The following is an 18481-nucleotide window of genomic DNA, read 5'->3' as shown; positions in this document are numbered from 1 at the left end:
AAGTGTTATACTAAACATCTAATATCAACCAAAATATGACATTATGTGCATCCCTGCTGGCAGTAGTGAACCAAATCTGAGCAAACTTGCACATCATGGTGGGTGTTAGAAATGCACTCATCTCCAAACTGAAAGCTTCAATATTTTCATTTGGCCAGATTGGGATGATTCCCTGAGGAAATGTGGCTCAGTAATGAAACGATGAAAGAGTATTAAGATTTGACGGTGCACAGCCTGTGTTAACGCGCTTATGAAACAGCATCATTCATACGGGTGTGGGTGTGTGTGTGTGTGTGTGTGTGTGTGGGGGGGGGGGGTACAAATTGAATTAAAAGATTATAAGGAGCAATAAATGAGGACGTGTCTGTGTTTCTGTGACTCAGCAGTGAAGACGGACCAGCTTCAAACGATTAAACGGGAGCTCACCCAGATCAAGATGAAGATCGACTCTTTGCTGGGACGTCTGGAGAAGATCGAAAAGCAACAGAGAGCCGAGTCTGGTGAGAAACAGGCGACAACTGTTTATGTTGGCCTCATACGACAAAAACTAGTTGCCTGGAAGATCTCATAAGGTCAAAAGTTTTAAACCAACACCTCTGTCGAATACCCTAAAAATTATGCCACAACGATGTATTAATCAGATAAACATATTGATTTGTGTATTCATTTACTTGACTGTCAGTCGGATTATGCAAAAGCTACCAGGCTGACTTACATGAAATTTGATGGAAAAGTGACATATGGACCAAAGAAAGCTCTTTAAATTTTGCATTTCATCTCAATTAAGGGATGTACCCAGGAATTTTTTTTTCACTTTTCTGCAAATATATCATTATCACCAAACAGCAACACGTCCGTGGGCCAAGCTGGCTTCTAGTACTACTTAAGGTGGCAAAACAACACTTACAGTGCAGCCTCAGTATACCATAGCTTACATATAAATGTATGCTGGCCACCCCAGGGCAACCACTTATTCCAACTGGGGGGGGGGGGGGGGGGGGGGGGGGGTGGCTGGAGCCTATCCAAGCAGTTGAAGAATTACACAGGGATCAAAATTGAAAAATTTGTCTGATCATAAAGATTCCAATGTTATGGTTAGAGGTCTAGATGGGACCGGACTGGTTCAGGTTATGGACCCAAATGCTGGGAGCAAGGAACAGAACCGGTTGTGAATGAAAAGATGTTTATTTACAAAAAGGGAAATAATAATGCAGCCTGCAGAGTGGAAAGTCAGCCTGCTCGTGGCGGTGAAAAACAGGGAGCTGCAGGTTCCCGAGCCAGTCTTGCAAACAAACTGAGATCTTGAGAGGTTCAGAGCCAGGGACCAGGTGGGACACACAGAGCTGAGACCAGGAACTAGGAAAACGCAGGAGAAAGATGGTGAGTGATTGCACTCGTAACACAGGATGCTTTCAATAGTTCAAAGTTCACAGGAGGCTTAACACAGAGGTGATCACAGTTCTGGAAATAATGTTCTCCATTTAGGGAATAAGGTTTACTGTTCAGGAATCATTCACTGTTCATGAATTGTCTTCTGAGGTCAAAGGTAAAGTGCCGCACGTCTGTGACGCAGTTCTAATTAAGTGGGTCTTGATGGCTTGAAAAAGTTCTTAATAGTTGAATATCAGAGTTCATACAGTTCTTGGGAATTGTTCTTAGACATGCACAGTCATAGGCTGGAATGAGTGAGAGCGGAATCCCACAAAGACATGAACAAACTTAACCAGAGCAGAGCAGAGTCGCACACTCTGAACTGAGAGCCGGAGAGTTCCAAAGTGACGTTGCTGTACAGGTAGACGTGGATCCAGGGACCTGCGCTGCATGGGAGCCACGCAGGATAGCGTCTGGAACACCAGGAAAGACAATGCGCTCGAATACGGGAATTAGAGAGCTGGCCAGCTTACCTTGAATATAGCTGTGGGAAGCTCCGTCGTCTTAGCACATGGGAGCAGCAGGAAGACAAGGTCAGGGTCAGGAGTCTTGGAAAGCACCAGGCAGGAGTGGAACACTAGGAAAATGATCACCAAGTATCTGGAAACCGGTGAGCTGAAAGTCTGAGTTTAAGTAGCCTGCTGCTCATCAGTCGCTCATACACGGCAGGTGTGTGGCCGTGATGAGCGGTGAGGTGTAGCAAGGTGTTATAGTTTAGACTATTTATGACTGAATGTTATGGGGTAAAAACCACAAGAATGGTGACAGAGGTCAGTTTTAGTTTTGTATGGGATCAAAAGTTAAAGTTGCTCTAATTTTGGTAAAAAGTGATGCAAATTATTGGTTGAGTTAATAGAGTTTTTAAAAGAATACTTTTCACCGTCTGTCATGCTTAGTTATCATGTTACAGTGTAACATATGTCACAGAATCCATTGGACCTTGTTTGACCAAACATTCAACACTGTCAAAAGTATTCCATTTGTTAATCCTATTTGCTTGCCAATAATTTTATCTTAGCTTGTCTTTGCTGATTATTTTATCTTAACTTGGGTTAATCATACTGGTTCTTCCCAGTCTCTATAGCAAAACTGTGGGTGATGTCACACAGGGTTTGTTCAGCATATATCCAGTCTACGGTTATAACCAGGTATCATGATCCACAACTCAGTGTTTTCAAACCTCCAGGCACCAGCTTGTACTTCCATAACCAACAGCATTCATAATAGGTGCTTTTATTTTAATTCTATATTGATCAAAAGTCTCTTACATCGTAGCACGTGACCTGATACATAAGATTGCATCATTCTTAGTTTTGGAGTTATCATGTCTGAAATATCTGGATACACAATCACTTAGATTACTGGCATGCAACCGCACGGAATACTTGTATTCTCATCACGATCTTAGGAACATATTCTGAGATATTGCTGCTGGATTTATTGTACTTCTCATTATTCTCTCTAGCTTTGTAGCCTGTATGTAATGCATGTGCTTTGTCCTCTTATTTTACTTTCTTTCAAAGTCCCTCTCTTTACTCGTTTGTCTCCTTTATCATTACTGTTTGTTTTCAGTGCAGCCTCATATTGTTATCTGGTTATTTTTACAGTTAAAACCTCTACTGTTGCCTCTTTTTTCTTATTGTGTTGTGGTTTTCTGTATTGCCCTGTCTGTGTGTTTCTGGTGAATTTAAAATTATTTATTTTTTTTTTTTATGAGAAAGAAAGAGACCCCCAGACTGACAGGGGAAGCGGATTCGGGTGGGAAAGAAAGAACACCCACTGCACAGAGAGAGAAATATAGCTCTCACTGTGGCCATATGTCTTTGTGGCGTGGTGGGAGATAAGGGAAGCAAAGCTCTCTGTCATAACAGCAGACAGGCCTTATGAGAAGTCTTTGTATGGGCCAGCTTACTGTGAAGGTCATTCACATTGTGCGACACTCTCCATCTCACACACTTTCACCAAATAATCACCTCTGGCCTCACTAAAAATTCAAGTCTTTGTCTTTATCACACCTGTCAGGAGGTAGAATGCCATCAGAACCAGAAATCACTGACACAATTCAACATTTTTTGGGGTCATAACCAGGGTTGGGTAGGATTACTTTGAAATGTAATCCAAAAGTAATCAGATTACGAGTAATCCAAATGTATGTACATACATACATGTAATCCATATGTATTCTTTCAAAGTAATCCTACCCAACCTTGGTCATAACGGATCTCTATCAGCTCTATCTCATGGAGCCAATGAGTAGTGCAATGCGCCAAGCAATGTAGAAATGGCGGGACAGTGGCTTAGTGTTGTCTCACAGCAAGAAGGTGCTGGGAATGCTTCCCACCTGGTCCTTTCTGTGAGGAGTTTACATGTTCTCCCCGTGTCTGTGTCGGTTTCCTCAAACTATCAAACAGCACGGTTATTTAGCGTTTGCTCCTTTTGATGCACCTCCCCAAGGCAGCATCTCTACATCTGGAGTTGGCCCCCGGGCGCCGGACTGTGGCTGCCCACTTCTCCTAGTGGTTGGATTGTGTCTTACTGTAATTGGGATAAGTTCAACGCAGAGGACAACTTTTGTTGCATGTATTCATAAAGACCCTTCTTCTTCTAAACCAGCATCAGCTGGTGTCATGACGTGGTCAAAGGGGGGGATCTCCACTGGAAATTAATTTGATCTGTTCAATGGTTTATTTGTTATTTATTTGCTTGGTGCTTTGTAGGTTTAATTTAATAATTACCTCCGCAAACAGAGTTGGATGGAGGTTATTTTCACCTCTGTTTGTTTGTCTGTTTGTGAACAGCCTGTAACTCACAATTTTCATCCAAAGTTATGAATTTTTTACAGGATTGATATCCTGATAGGCAAGAACTGCTTCAATTTTCAAGGCCATAGGTCAAAGGTCAAAGTCAGGAAAAATGTTGGAAAATTGGAAAAATCGGTATCATTTAACACTGAGCGAATTTTTATTCATAACTCTGTCAAAAAAGATCAAATTTCTTTCATATTTGAGAGTGTTATGTAGGATCCCTTTGTCAGTCGATCCGGAAGTTTGATCCGGATTTGATCCAGATTACAAGTTTTGTAACGATTTAAATTTAACATTGAAAACCCCATTTAATGTATATTTTATATTATTATATCTTAATCAAATGTGCCCCAATCACTCTCATATTTGACAGTGAGGTGCAGACTGGCACTCACTATCACCTGACGAAGTTTGATCCGGATCTGTGGATTTTGTGGACATTTGAATTTAATATTGAAAAGCCTGTTTGGTGTGCATTTTGCATTATATCTCAATAAAAAGTGTCTCAATCACTCTCATGTGTGATAATGAGGTGTAACCTGGCACTCTCAATGAATAGACTAAGTTTGATTTGCATCTGATCCGTATTGCGGATTTAACGGATATTTGATTTTTACATTGAAAAGCCCTTTTGATCTATATTATGTATTATATTTTAGCTTATGAAAAGCCACGTCTAACAGGACTTTGACCTTGAAAATGCTTTCTGAGGTAAAAATTTATGGAATCGGAAACTAGTGTTGGCGGAAGTTTGCGCTTTACGAGCGCAGCGCTCTATCAATCAATCAATCAATCAATCAATTTTTTTATATAGCGCCAAATCACAACAAACAGTCGCCCCAAGGCGCTTCATATTGCAAGGCAAGGCCATACAATAATTATGTAAAACCCCAACGGTCAAAACGACCCCCTGTGAGCAAGCACTTGGCTACAGTGGGAAGGAAAAACTCCCTTTTAACAGGAAGAAACCTCCAGCAGAACCAGGCTCAGGGAGGGGCAGTCTTCTGCTGGGACTGGTTGGGGCTGAGGGAGAGAACCAGGAAAAAGACATGCTGTGGAGGGGAGCAGAGATCGATCACTAATGATTAAATGCAGAGTGGTGCATACAGAGCAAAAAGAGAAAGAAACAATGCATCATGGGAACCCCCCAGCAGTCTACGTCTATAGCAGCATAACTAAGGGATGGTTCAGGGTCACCTGATCCAGCCCTAACTATAAGCTTTAGCAAAAAGGAAAGTTTTAAGCCTAATCTTAAAAGTAGAGAGGGTGTCTGTCTCCCTGATCTGAATTGGGAGCTGGTTCCACAGGAGAGGAGCCTGAAAGCTGAAGGCTCTGCCTCCCATTCTACTCTTACAAACCCTAGGAACTACAAGTAAGCCTGCAGTCTGAGAGCGAAGTGCTCTATTGGGGTGATATGGTACTACGAGGTCCCTAAGATAAGATGGGACCTGATTATTCAAAACCTTATAAGTAAGAAGAAGAATTTTAAATTCTATTCTAGAATTAACAGGAAGCCAATGAAGAGAGGCCAATATGGGTGAGATATGCTCTCTCCTTCTAGTCCCCGTCAGTACTCTAGCTGCAGCATTTTGAATTAACTGAAGGCTTTTTAGGGAACTTTTAGGACAACCTGATAATAATGAATTACAATAGTCCAGCCTAGAGGAAATAAATGCATGAATTAGTTTTTCAGCATCACTCTGAGACAAGACCTTTCTGATTTTAGAGATATTGCATAAATGCAAAAAAGCAGTCCTACATATTTGTTTAATATGCGCTTTGAATGACATATCCTGATCAAAAATGACTCCCAAGATTTCTCACAGTATTACTAGAGGTCAGGGTAATGCCATCCAGAGTAAGGATCTGGTTAGACACCATGTTTCTAAGATTTGTGGGGCCAAGTACAATAACTTCAGTTTTATCTGAAAATTTTATGGTCAACAGTATCAAAAGCAGCACTGAGGTCTAACAGAACAAGCACAGAGATGAGTCCACTGTCCGAGGCCATAAGATCATTTGTAACCTTCACTAATGCTGTTTCTGTACTATGATGAATTCTAAAACCTGACTGAAACTCTTCAAATAGACATTCCTCTGCAGATGATCAGTTAGCTGTTTTACAACTACCCTTTCAAGAATTTTTGAGAGAAAAGGAAGGTTGGAGATTGGCCTATAATTAGCTAAGATAGCTGGGTCAAGTGATGGCTTTTTAAGTAATGGTTTAATTACTGCCACCTTAAAAGCCTGTGGTACATAGCCAACTAACAAAGATAGATTGATCATATTTAAGATCGAAGCATTAAATAATGGTAGGGCTTCCTTGAGCAGCCTGGTAGGAATGGGGTCTAATAAACATGTTGATGGTTTGGATGAAGCAACTAATGAAAATAACTCAGACAGAACAATCGGAGAGAAAGAGTCTAACCAAATACCGGCATCACTGAAAGCAGCCAAAGATAACGATACGTCTTTGGGATGGTTATGAGTAATTTTTTTTCTAATAGTTAAAATTTTGTTAGCAAAGAAAGTCATGAAGTCATTACTAGTTAAAGTTAATGGAATACTCAGCTCAGTAGAGCTCTGACTCTTTGTCAGCCTGGCTACAGTGCTGAAAAGAAACCTGGGGTTGTTCTTATTTTCTTCAATTAGTGATGAGTAGAAAGATGTCCTAGCTTTACGGAGGGCTTTTTTATAGAGCAACAGACTCTTTTTCCAGGCTAAGTGAAGATCTTCTAAATTAGTGAGACGCCATTTCCTCTCCAACTTACGGGTTATCTGCTTTAAGCTACGAGTTTGTGAGTTATACCACGGAGTCAGACACTTCTGATTTAAAGCTCTCTTTTTCAGAGGAGCTACAGCATCCAAAGTTGTCTTCAATGAGGATGTAAAACTATTGACGAGATACTCTATCTCCCTTACAGAGTTTAGGTACCTACTCTGCACTGTGTTGGTATATGGCATTAGAGAACATAAAGAAGGAATCATATCCTTAAACCTAGTTACAGCGCTTTCTGAAAGACTTCTAGTGTAACGAAACTTATTCCCCACTGCTGGGTAGTCCATCAGAGTAAATGTAAATGTTATTAAGAAATGATCAGACAGAAGGGAGTTTTCAGGGAATACTATTAAGTCTTCAATTTCCATACCATAAGTCAGAACAAGATCTAAGATATGATTAAAGTGGTGGGTGGACTCATTTACATTTTGAGCAAAGCCAATTGAGTCTAATAATAGATTAAATGCAGTGTTGAGGCTGTCATTCTCAGCATCTGTGTGGATGTTAAAATCGCCCACTATAATTATCTTATCTGAGCTAAGCACTAAGTCAGACAAAAGGTCTGAAAATTCACAGAGAAACTCACAGTAACGACCAGGTGGACGATAGATAATAACAAATAAAACTGGTTTTTGGGACTTCCAATTTGGATGGACAAGACTAAGAGACAAGCTTTCAAATGAATTAAAGCTCTGTCTGGGTTTTTGATTAATTAATAAGCTGGAATGGAAGATTGCTGCTAATCCTCCACCCCGGCCCGTGCTACGAGCATTCTGACAGTTAGTGTGACTCGGGGGTGTTGACTCATTTAAACTAACATATTCATCCTGCTGTAACCAGGTTTCTGTTAGGCAGAATAAATCAATATGTTGATCAATTATTATATCATTTACCAACAGGGACTTAGAAGAGAGAGACCTAATGTTTAATAGACCACATTTAACTGTTTTAGTCTGTGGTGCAGTTGAAGGTGCTATATTATTTTTTCTTTTTGAATTTTTATGCTTAAATAGATTTTTGCTGGTTATTGGTAGTCTGGGAGCAGGCACCGTCTCTACGGGGATGGGGTAATGAGGGGATGGCAGGGGGAGAGAAGCTGAAGAGAGGTGTGTAAGACTACAACTCTGCTTCCTGGTCCCAACCCTGGATAGTCACAGTTTGGAGGATTTAATTGGCCAGATTTCTAGAAATGAGAGCTGCTCCATCCAAAGTGGGATGGATGCCGTCTCTCCTAACAAGACCAGGTTTTCCCCAGAAGCTTTGCCAATTATCTATGAAGCCCACCTCATTTTTTGGACACCACTCAGACAGCCAGCAATTCAAGGAGAACATGCGGCTAAACATGTCACTCCCGGTCTGATTGGGGAGGGGCCCAGAGAAAACTACAGAGTCCGACATTGTTTTTGCAAAGTTACACACCGATTTAATGTTAATTTTAGTGACCTCCGATTGGCGTAACCGGGTGTCATTACTGCCGACGTGAATTACAATCTTACCAAATTTACGCTTAGCCTTAGCCAGCAGTTTCAAATTTCCTTCAATGTCGCCTGCTCTGGCCCCCGGAAGACAATTGACTATGGTTGCTGGTGTCGCTAACTTCACATTTCTCAAAACAGAGTCGCCAATAACCAGAGTTTGATCCTCGGCGGGTGTGTCGTCGAGTGGGGAAAAACGGTTAGAGATGTGAACGGGTTGGCGGTGTACACGGGGCTTCTGTTTAGGGCTACGCTTCCTCCTCACAGTCACCCAGTTGGCCTGCTTTCCCGGCTGCTCGGGATCTGCCAGGGGGTAACTAACGGCGGCTAAGCTACCTTGGTCCGCACCGACTACAGGGGCCTGGCTAGCTGTAGAATTTTCCACGGTGCAGAGCCGAGTCTCCAATTCGTCCAGCCTGGCCTCCAAAGCTACGAATAAGCTACACTTATTACAAGTACCGTTACTGCTAAAGGAGGCCGAGGAATAACTAAACATTTCACACCCAGAGCAGAAAAGTGCGGGAGAGACAGGAGAAGCCGCCATGCTAAATCGGCTAAGAGCTAGTAGCTACGCTAAGCTAGTGGATTCCTAAAAACACACAAAGTGAATAATGTGTAAATAATTTAGAGGTGATTCAGCAGAAGGAGTGCTTTAGTTAAGGCACGTAAAGATTACACTGGGAAACAAATCGTAATCTAGATAACTAGATCAATCTAACTGCGCAGATTAAACAGCTAACAGATACAGCAAAACACCGCTGTGCTCCGGAACAGGAAGTGATACAATACCGCAGTGAGAGCCAACCACCAGTAGAGGCAAGCAAGAGCTAATTTGTTAATTTAAATATTATCCAACTGCATCATTATTTACTTGATATTCTCTTCATATATTCTTTATTTGTAACAAGAAGGATCTGAAATCTGATTTATTTTGCTTCTGATTTACTTTCCACAATGGATACCTTGGGAATGGAAATGCTCCATGAGAAATGTCAGGCTAGAAGAATGCCCAGCTTGAGAAAGCTCTAAGAATGGCAGTCTTCTTTTGGGGCTGAGATGGAGGATCAAGAAACAAAAGACAGCAGCAAGCTGGCAGCTGTGTTAAAACAGGCAGAGCAGCAGCTGGAGAGATGTCCATGAGAGACCATGGGGACCATGTGAGAAACTTTCCATTTCAAAGTGAAGCATATCCAAACTTCCCTTCCGGACCAAATAATAGAGCACAAAAATGGAGAAGCAGTAGCTGCATTCAAACAGGCAGAGGAGCAACTGGACAAGAGCCGGCTTCGCTGGGAGCAGGAGAAGAATTCTTGACAAGAAGCCCCGGAGGCCTTCTGTGGGATTCTGTTCAGAAGAGATCACAGACAAAGATGCAACACACAAATGCTTAAGGAAAAACCGAAACAATATTTACCTCCAGTGGTAGCATGAAATAAATGTTGTTATGGCGCAACTGGAGGAAAAGCCGTCTGTAGCAAATGGAGACCACCAGGTTGGAAGCTGTATGAAATCAGACAGAGGAGCAGGTAAACAGGAAGCCTGGGTATCCTCCAGGCTCAAGTAAATGAGCAAAAAATGTAGACAGGGAACATGACAGGTGCTTGCAAATCGGCAGTGAAGCAGCTGGACCACAACGGGTTCCGCTGGGAGTAGGATGATCTTTCTCTCCACACAAAAAAGCTGAAGGATTCCTTGGCAGTTTTTGAGGTGCAACTAGATAATGAGGGAGAAAAAAGAGCGAGCCACCATGAAATCTAAAAATGAATACAGTAAGCACTGGAGTGCTAGAAAAGTTTTTCTCCAGCAGGAGCAAGACAGGATTTCTTTTCAAGAAGTACTGGAGGATACTTTCTATGTTCTGGCACCAGTGTGGCGCACTGGAAGAAATTATGAAGATTATATTCAATAACCGGCAAGACTGTGAGTGCTGTGAAGACTAAAGGCAGAATCTCTGATGCCTTCACGTTGAACTCTGAGGTCAAACACAGATGTGTTCCTGCCACATATCTGTTCAGCTGTGAGAATGGTCATAGTCACTGACATTGAGATACCAGATGATGCTGCTTTGTGTGTGGAGTCGATGAATATCCTGGTCGGAACTCATGGGCAGCAGAGTGACAAGTTGGAGTATCTAAGATTTCCCAAAAGAAAGACCTTGAGGGGAAAAAAATGTCAAACTTCTATCTAGGATCAGCTTAATGATCAGAAGAGAAAGGCAAGGATGATTGAGGTGAAGCAGTGCTGCAGTATGGTGACGTTTTGCATTCTCCCCATTAGTGGTCAGTTTTATTTTGCATAATGCTTCAGTTCACTTTCCTTGTGTATACGAGGTCTGTTAGAAAAGTATCCTACCTTATTATTTTTTTCAAAAACCATATGGATTTGAATCACGTGTGATTGCATCAGACAAGCTTGAACCCTCGTGCGCATGCGTGAGTTTTTCCACGCCTTTCGGTTGCGTCATTTGCCTGTGAGCAGGCTTTGAGTGAGGAGTGGTCCAGCCCCCTCGTCGGATTTTCATTGCCAGGAAATGGCGGAATGATTTGGGCTTTTTTTCCATCAGAATTTTTTCAGAAACTGTTAGAGACTGGCAGCTGGAAACCATTAGAAAAATTTATCTGGCTTTCTGTGAAAATGTTACGGGCTTGGTAGGAATTCCTCCGCACGTCTGTCTCAATGTGCCGAAAAAGTGCTGATGTCCACGTCTTTTCACAGTTCCTGTGCTAGTCAGACGACGTCCCGGATAAAACACAGCGTCCAGTTTGGAAATGAACGGCACATTCCACTGTTACAGGAGTTTTTGTCATGGAAAGAGGAGCGGAGGCTTCGCGCGTTGCGGCGGTGCCACATGGCGCAAAGCAACGCCGTGATGAAGCCTCACGGGACATGTTCTGACATGTCCAGGCACATCCACAATTTCTCGGATAATCACTCAATGGAAAAACCACCGACAGCTGTCTGAACGCCATCTCAAAGCCGTCCTGTGAGACCAAAACGGAGGTGGTTTTGTCTCGCTCCAGTAGCGAATCCATCGTGACGCGCAAAGCCTCCGCTCAGTTTTCCATGACAAAATCTCTTGTTAAAAGTGAAATCTGCCGGAAAATGGTTGATGTCCAGCTCTTGTGATAACCAGAGAAATGGCACACAATGGTCACGGATCCAGACAGCCATCCGTTTAGAAATGAAATGGTCGTTCAGCCTGTCGATGGCGGCTTCAGAGCGCTGTGCGCCCCACAGCCGCTGGGGGCCATCCTTAAAGCGACAGTAACACTCCTTATTCTCTACCAAGCCCGTAACATTTTCACCGAACGCTAGATAAATTTTTCTAATGGTTTCCAGCTGCCAGTCTCTAACAGTTTCTGAAAAAATTCTGATGGAAAAAAAGCCCAAATCATTCTGCCATTTCCTGGCAATGAAACAGCGATGAGAGGGGTGGACCACTCCTCACTCAAAGCCTGCTCACAGGCGAATGACGCAACTGACAAGCGTGGAAAAACTCACGCATGCGCACGAGGGTTCAAGCTTGTCTGACACAATCACACGTGATTCAAATCCATATGGTTTTTGAAAAAAATAATAAGGTCGGATACTTTTCTAATAGACCTCGTACAAGCAGTGTGTACACGCATAGTGAGCCAGCTAATCAAATCAAATCAATTTTATTTATAAAGCGCCAAATCACAACAAACAGTTGCCCCAAGGCGCTTTATATTGTAAGGCAAAAGCCATACAATATAAAGCGCCTTGGGTGCTAATGTAAGGTGCATCTGAATGTTGCAGCACGTGAATACCAGAAAAGAACCTGCACTGGACGTGAAACCGGCATTATGTTATCTGTGGCAGATACACTTTCTGATTCCATATGATAGCTATGGCGTATCGCTGTACCTCACAACTCATGGTTAAGGGCCCCTTCCCTTCACACATAACACAATTTAAGCTGACTTGCACACGGAGGAGGAATTGCATATTTGTGTAAAATTGTAGCTGCCTCCAACGCCTTGTACACGTGTTGCTACAACTATTCGCGCACACCAGCGTCTGAAAGACAGAGAGTGCCCCGTGAGAGCCGATTCAATCCCTCTCGCGGCAGGTGTCGGCCAAGTTCCAGCTGACACACACGAACATCTAACACCACTCCCTTGGCACTTAGAAAATGTGTGGCCATTCGTGCTGTTAGCACAAAAATAGTCAGCAGGTGATCACTTTCGAGCTGAATGTGAAAGTGCCCCCATGAGTGTGGCATTGCAAAAAGCAACACACATGTGGTGCATGTGTCTCGCACATGTGCGTATGTTGCACTCCGCCCCCCGCGAAACACATGTGGCGTACCGTGTTTTGAAGGACATGAACTTACAACTGTCTACTGTGAAGCATGTGTGTCTGCTTGCTGTCCTCACGTGGACATACATAAAAAAAAATATATCGCTGTTGCAATGGGCTGCAGCGAGAGAGCGCATGCAGCGCACATTGACAGGCTGCTCCAGGTGAAATGGACCGTCAGATCATAACACGCAGTGGGCAATCTGAATGCCATGTCACCCACGTGAGCTCTGTTCTATATGACGCAGTGTCTGTCATGCAGAGCGCCATCGACATGACACATGTGGCGTGGCCGGACACTCGTGTGGGGCTGGCTGGACACACTAGGACAGCAGAGTGAACTGCTTCATTCATGTCATTTCATGACTGTATGTCTGCGACCATGGGTTATCTACAGAGGAACAGATGATTCATACTTGTATTGTCTGCTCGATAAGAGGGTTTCAATAAAATGCAGTGTTTTTTATGGTGTGTGGTAATGTTTATTTCCTTGTTGATTTCAGGCATTTTACACACCTTTTATTTGACAGCGATGGTAGCACAGTGGTAAAGTTTCTGGCTGACAATCACAGCTTTTGTAAATTACAGGTTCGAATCCCGTGGGTGGCATGTATTTTCTTTTTTTTCCACAGCAGCTGCGCAATGTGGTTACACATGCTTCAGCTGCTTTCACTGTGTTCCCACTTTCGGTTTCATACGCTCGTACACAAAACCATCGCAGCGGGATTGTTCACGCCTGCCCGACAACGTGTCCCTCCCGATGTCGGCTCGATGTCTTTGTGGTTTGCTCATACGAGCTGCTTCACCGTGATTCACCCTGATTTGTACTTATTCGTACTATGTGTGAAGGCGCCCTAAAACTGGCAGCATAAACAAGTGTAATTATACACCATATTAACACGGTGTGGGTGATGCATGTGAAAATGACAACTGCTTCGTTTGTGCAGTACCAGTTACTAGTCTGCTTGAACTCTGGACTGCTTTGCGCCAGGTGGAAGGCAGGGCTTGGAATCTACACGGATGCCAGCACAGGAGTTAATGAACTACATTCACAACTAGTGGCTGATGGAGGAGCTACAAAAAAGAAAACCTTTAATATTTTCTACGTACCAAACTGTGAGTTGTGTACCACAAAGAACCATGAAGTCTGCAACTTTGACAATGGATTATGCAGCATACAGTGTAAAACATCAGGAACGTACTGAGCCATAAGGGGGGTGTGTACCACTGCACCCCTAGTGGCAGGAGAACAGAACCTGTGTACTATAAAAACTGGAGAAATTCAACGCTACTTCTGACTGCAGCTGGACAAAAGCAGTCCAACTCAGTTTCTGACTGCTTTTTCTCCTGTTTGATTTTTGTTGCATATTTGTATGTGATAATATTCCAAAAGCATGAACCAGATTTATTGAGGCTTTCCTAATGTGCATCCACAGAGGCACAACTGAACCCTTTTGATCTCATGCAGCACTCTAAATTGTCCTTTGTAGTGCTTGTGAATAGTCAGTTTGTTTGTTTTTTTTAATCTAATTTGATTTCTTGCTGCTGTGCTTCAAATGCCAATTAAGGCACCAAAGATATCTGGAAGTCCCACTTCTTTTAGTGATCATTTCAGGCTGGAGTTGAGAGCAGACATTTAGCAAGGTGCATCTCTCACACAAATACACTGTATTTTTACAACATTGTGAGCGTGTGCATTCACACATGTTGCTGGATGTTGTCCATCAAAGCATCTGCTGTGTCTTGCTTCTACTGGACTTCAGGTTAGGATTTAAAAGCTCACAAAAAAAAACAATAATAATAAAAAGCATTTACTCCCATATAATGCAACACTGGCATACGTCTGTCATTTTTGATTAATTTCAGTGTGCATTAGTGAGGATAACAGCGCCGGCTTACTTTGTTATGGCACATTGAGCATAATATTCCCATCTCCTCAGAAAAAGAATTATATCCCTTTGGAACAGTGAGACTTTGGACTGTAAATTACAAACAGCTATACAGTATCATGCAATGGAGTCCAGGTTATTAGTTTGACGACTGATACATATTAAGCCATGGAAGACCAGATCCAGATTCTGGATCAAGATTTGCCTTTATATAAGCTTTGAAGGATTACTGCTTCACTGATTCAAACCAAATTTGCACCACAGATAGACATTAGGGCATGGAAGCCTGCACTGAATTTTGGAGGTGATCCCATTGTGGATCAGCGGATGTCACAAATCTCTGTTTGCTCTTGTTTAATTTGTTTCTGCACAATTTAGAAAAAGGAAATAATACAACAGAGTTTGTTTCAACTTATTCCGAGACTCCTCATGCCTTTAATTAATTTTCTGTGACCTCCTGCTTTTCTTTTGTTTTTGTTTTTTTGTTTTTTGTTTTTTTTTGTTTTGTATGTTTGTTTTGTTTTTTTGTTTTTTTTACTCAGAGGCTCAGAGGAAGTACGAAGACAACTGTGACTCACTGCATGAGGAGTCTGTATCTGAGACGGCAGAGAACTCTGGGGAGGACGCTGGCGAGGGGGCACTGGATGTGGAAGCAGGAGAGATGACCGATGGAGGCGAGGATGACTACGACGAGGAGGGCAACCACCATCTGGTAAGCGAAACAGTCGACGGGGCTGACAAAGAGCGAGACAGGAAAAACACTGAGAGCTCTCAAGTGTGCAGACACTCTGTGCCTTGTGGAAGTTAATTTTCCAGAATTATTCATGGCCACAGATCTGAGAGCGAAAGGTTTCACATGAGTGAATGCTGAGGGCGCCCGGACTGACAGTTTCTCCCTGTTGACCCACTCACACAGTGGAGGCTGGGATGCTCACATGCCCACATGTCGGCACAGACAGGCTATAATTAAAGCAAAGAGGTGCAAAAACACGAGCCACCTTTTCTGAAAATATGACTTTTAAGACTCAAAGTAGCAGAAACTGGGCTAAAAGATCCTGGACTTGGTGTAAATTGGTCCTGAGGTGTGCAAGCTTGTCTTTCTGTCAGCTCCGTTTGTCTCGTTGTAGCACGGATACCGCTCTGGGTTCAACTACACGGGCACAGCTTATCACGGCATGTGAGAAGTGGAGCTCCCAGAAGGCACACCGAGCTACTGGACCCTGAATTAGGATGACTTGAGCGCACTCCATCCCAGTTTACAAGCAGTGTGTCCTTTTTAACCCATACTGTCATCATATAGGTTAGAGAATTCTAAACCCAAATTGACATTACCCATCTTTAGAATGATGTAGTCAGTCAAATGAGGTGATAAGCTCGAGGTTAAACCAGTAACTCTGTGACTAGAGGATCCTTGGTTCAACTCCCTGTCAGACAGGAAGATCATTAACGTCCCCTGGGCAAAGTATTTAATCCTTAAATTGCATCCGATGTGCAGCACGCTGACAGCGGTGTGTGAGTGTGTCTGAATGGATGAATGTGAGGGCATCAGTGCTAATCCCCAGATTCTATTGCATGATGTGAATGAGAGTCTTTGACTCCTCATGGACGATATACCAGTCTGATGCAAGTTGGTCCCCCAACCATATACATTTGGGTGGACTGGGACAATGCAGATGAAGTGTCTTTTCACATACAATTTGTCATGATTCAAGGTGGCGTGGAACAGACGGTGGTAGAATGCAAATGCAGACTCACAAACAAAAACATTAGGGTTAGTAAAAAGGCTTTATCTAGTATTCTGGCACAAGGTTCGGTACACAGTGTAACAGTCAGCGAGGCGGAGGTACAGGCAGACATGGTGCTAAGGCGTGGTCTAAAAAACAAGCAGGGTTCAGGTACACAGCATCTGTCAGAGGCAAGACAGAGGCAAAGTAACAAATAAGCAAGGTCAAAACACTGGCAGGCAATCAAACCAAGAGAAAACGTTTCCATCTAGAAACATATAACAAAATAAATAATAAACATATAATAAGCATATAATAAACATATAAACTGCTTTTACACATGCGCAATTAATGGTTTACGTGTACTGAAGAAATCAGAGTTGGGGAGAGATCCAAGTGTGTTAATCTAATCTGATTTCTCATAATCAGATAACATTGTTATGGGATAAAGCATATTGGATTTTGCCGTTTACATGAGCACTAAATAATCACATAACGACCAATAATTAGATAGCAACCAGATTATTATGTGCATGTTAACCGTGCCATGGATAACTTTTCTATTATGTTATTGCATGTTTTGGTTTGCCTTTCTGTGTGGAGTTTACATGTTCTCCTCGTATTTGCATGGGTGCTCTGACATCCTCCCACATCCAAAAACAGGCAGGTTAGGTGGATTGGAAACTTTAAATTGTCCATAGGTGTGTTAGCGAGTGTGAATGTGTTTGTTCATCTACATGTAAACATGCTGTGGTTCAACCTCTTCTTAAAAAAACCTCACCTGGACTTGTCAGTTTTATTCAATTTTAGACCTGTGTCTCATCTGCCATTTTTGTCTAAGGATTTAAAAAAAATTGTCTTTATACAGTTACAGTGATTTTTAGAAAACAATTACAGGACATCTTTGAAAAATTCCAATCCAGGTTTAAATCATGACACAGCACTGAGTCGGCACTTTTAAAAGTTTTATAATGACATCATGTTATAGGTGGATGCAGGGAAACCTGCTGTGCTGGTTCTGTTGGACCTCACAGCAGCTTTTGATGCTGTGGATCACACAGTACCTGTTTCCTCATTAGCACGTTTTATTGGCATTCAAGGTACTGTACTTAAGTGGTTTAGACCGTATTTGTCTGAAAGGAGTTTTCTGTAATGATTTGTGACCTCTCCTCATCAACTGCTCCTCTGTGTTGTGGAATGCCACAGGGTTCTGTTCTTGGGCCTGTTCCATTTTCTTTGTACATTTTGCCATTGGGGTCAATTATAGCTCAGTACAACCTGTCCTTTTATTGCTATGTGGATGATCTGCAAATCTATCTGCCTATGAGGAGTAATGGGAGTGATGCGTTGTCATCGTTATTTAATTGTATTTAATTGTATTTGTGATGTAAAGCAGTGGCTGTCCCAAAACTTCCTTTACCTGAATGATGATAAAACTATACATGTACACATATATATATATATATATATATATATATATATATATATATATATATATATATATATATATATATATATATATATATATATATATATATACACACACACACAGTGGGGCCAAAAAGTATTTAGTCAGCCCCTGATTATGCACGTTCTCCTACTTAGAAAGATGAAAGAGGTCTGTAATTTTCATCATAGGTACTCTTCAACTATGAGAGACAAAATGAGAAAAAAAAAATCCAGGAAATCACATTGTAGGATTTTTAAAAAAAGTTATTTGTAAATTATGGTGGAAAATAAGTATTTGGTCACCCACAAACAAGCAGGATTTCTGGCTCTCACAGACCTGTAACTACTTCTTTAAGAAGCTCTTCTGTCCTCCACCTGTTATCTGTATTAATGGCACCTGTTGGAACTCGTTAGCTGTATAAAAGACACTTATCCACAGCCTCAAACAGTCAGACTCCAAACTCAAGCATGGCCAAAGCCAAAGAGCTGTTGAAGGACACCAGGAAGAAAATTGTAGATGTGCACCAGGCTGGGAAGAGTGAATCTACAATCGTCAAGCAGGTTGGTGTGAATAAATCAACTGTGGGAGCAATTGTAAGAAAATGGA

The 18481-nt window shown here is 42.2% G+C and overlaps 1 protein-coding gene across 3 annotated transcripts in view; it reads left to right on the top strand.

The window, feature by feature from the left end:
* LOC117506954 (RNA-binding Raly-like protein) overlaps positions 1–18481 on the top strand; it is a 448208-nt gene that overhangs the window by 409242 nt on the left and 20485 nt on the right. For all 3 annotated transcript variants that reach the window (XM_034166639.1, XM_034166632.1, XM_034166646.1), the window contains 2 exons: positions 384–500; positions 15244–15413. In XM_034166639.1, coding sequence (XP_034022530.1) covers positions 384–500; positions 15244–15413 — 287 coding nt within the window. The remainder of the gene's footprint in view (positions 1–383; positions 501–15243; positions 15414–18481) is intronic.

This window comes from Thalassophryne amazonica, chromosome 1 (genome assembly GCF_902500255.1).
Source record: "Thalassophryne amazonica chromosome 1, fThaAma1.1, whole genome shotgun sequence".
In the NCBI taxonomy this organism is placed as follows: domain Eukaryota; kingdom Metazoa; phylum Chordata; class Actinopteri; order Batrachoidiformes; family Batrachoididae; genus Thalassophryne; species Thalassophryne amazonica.
The sequence above is the reverse complement of the archived record's forward strand: the minus strand, read 5'-3'. Positions and strand labels throughout refer to the sequence as shown.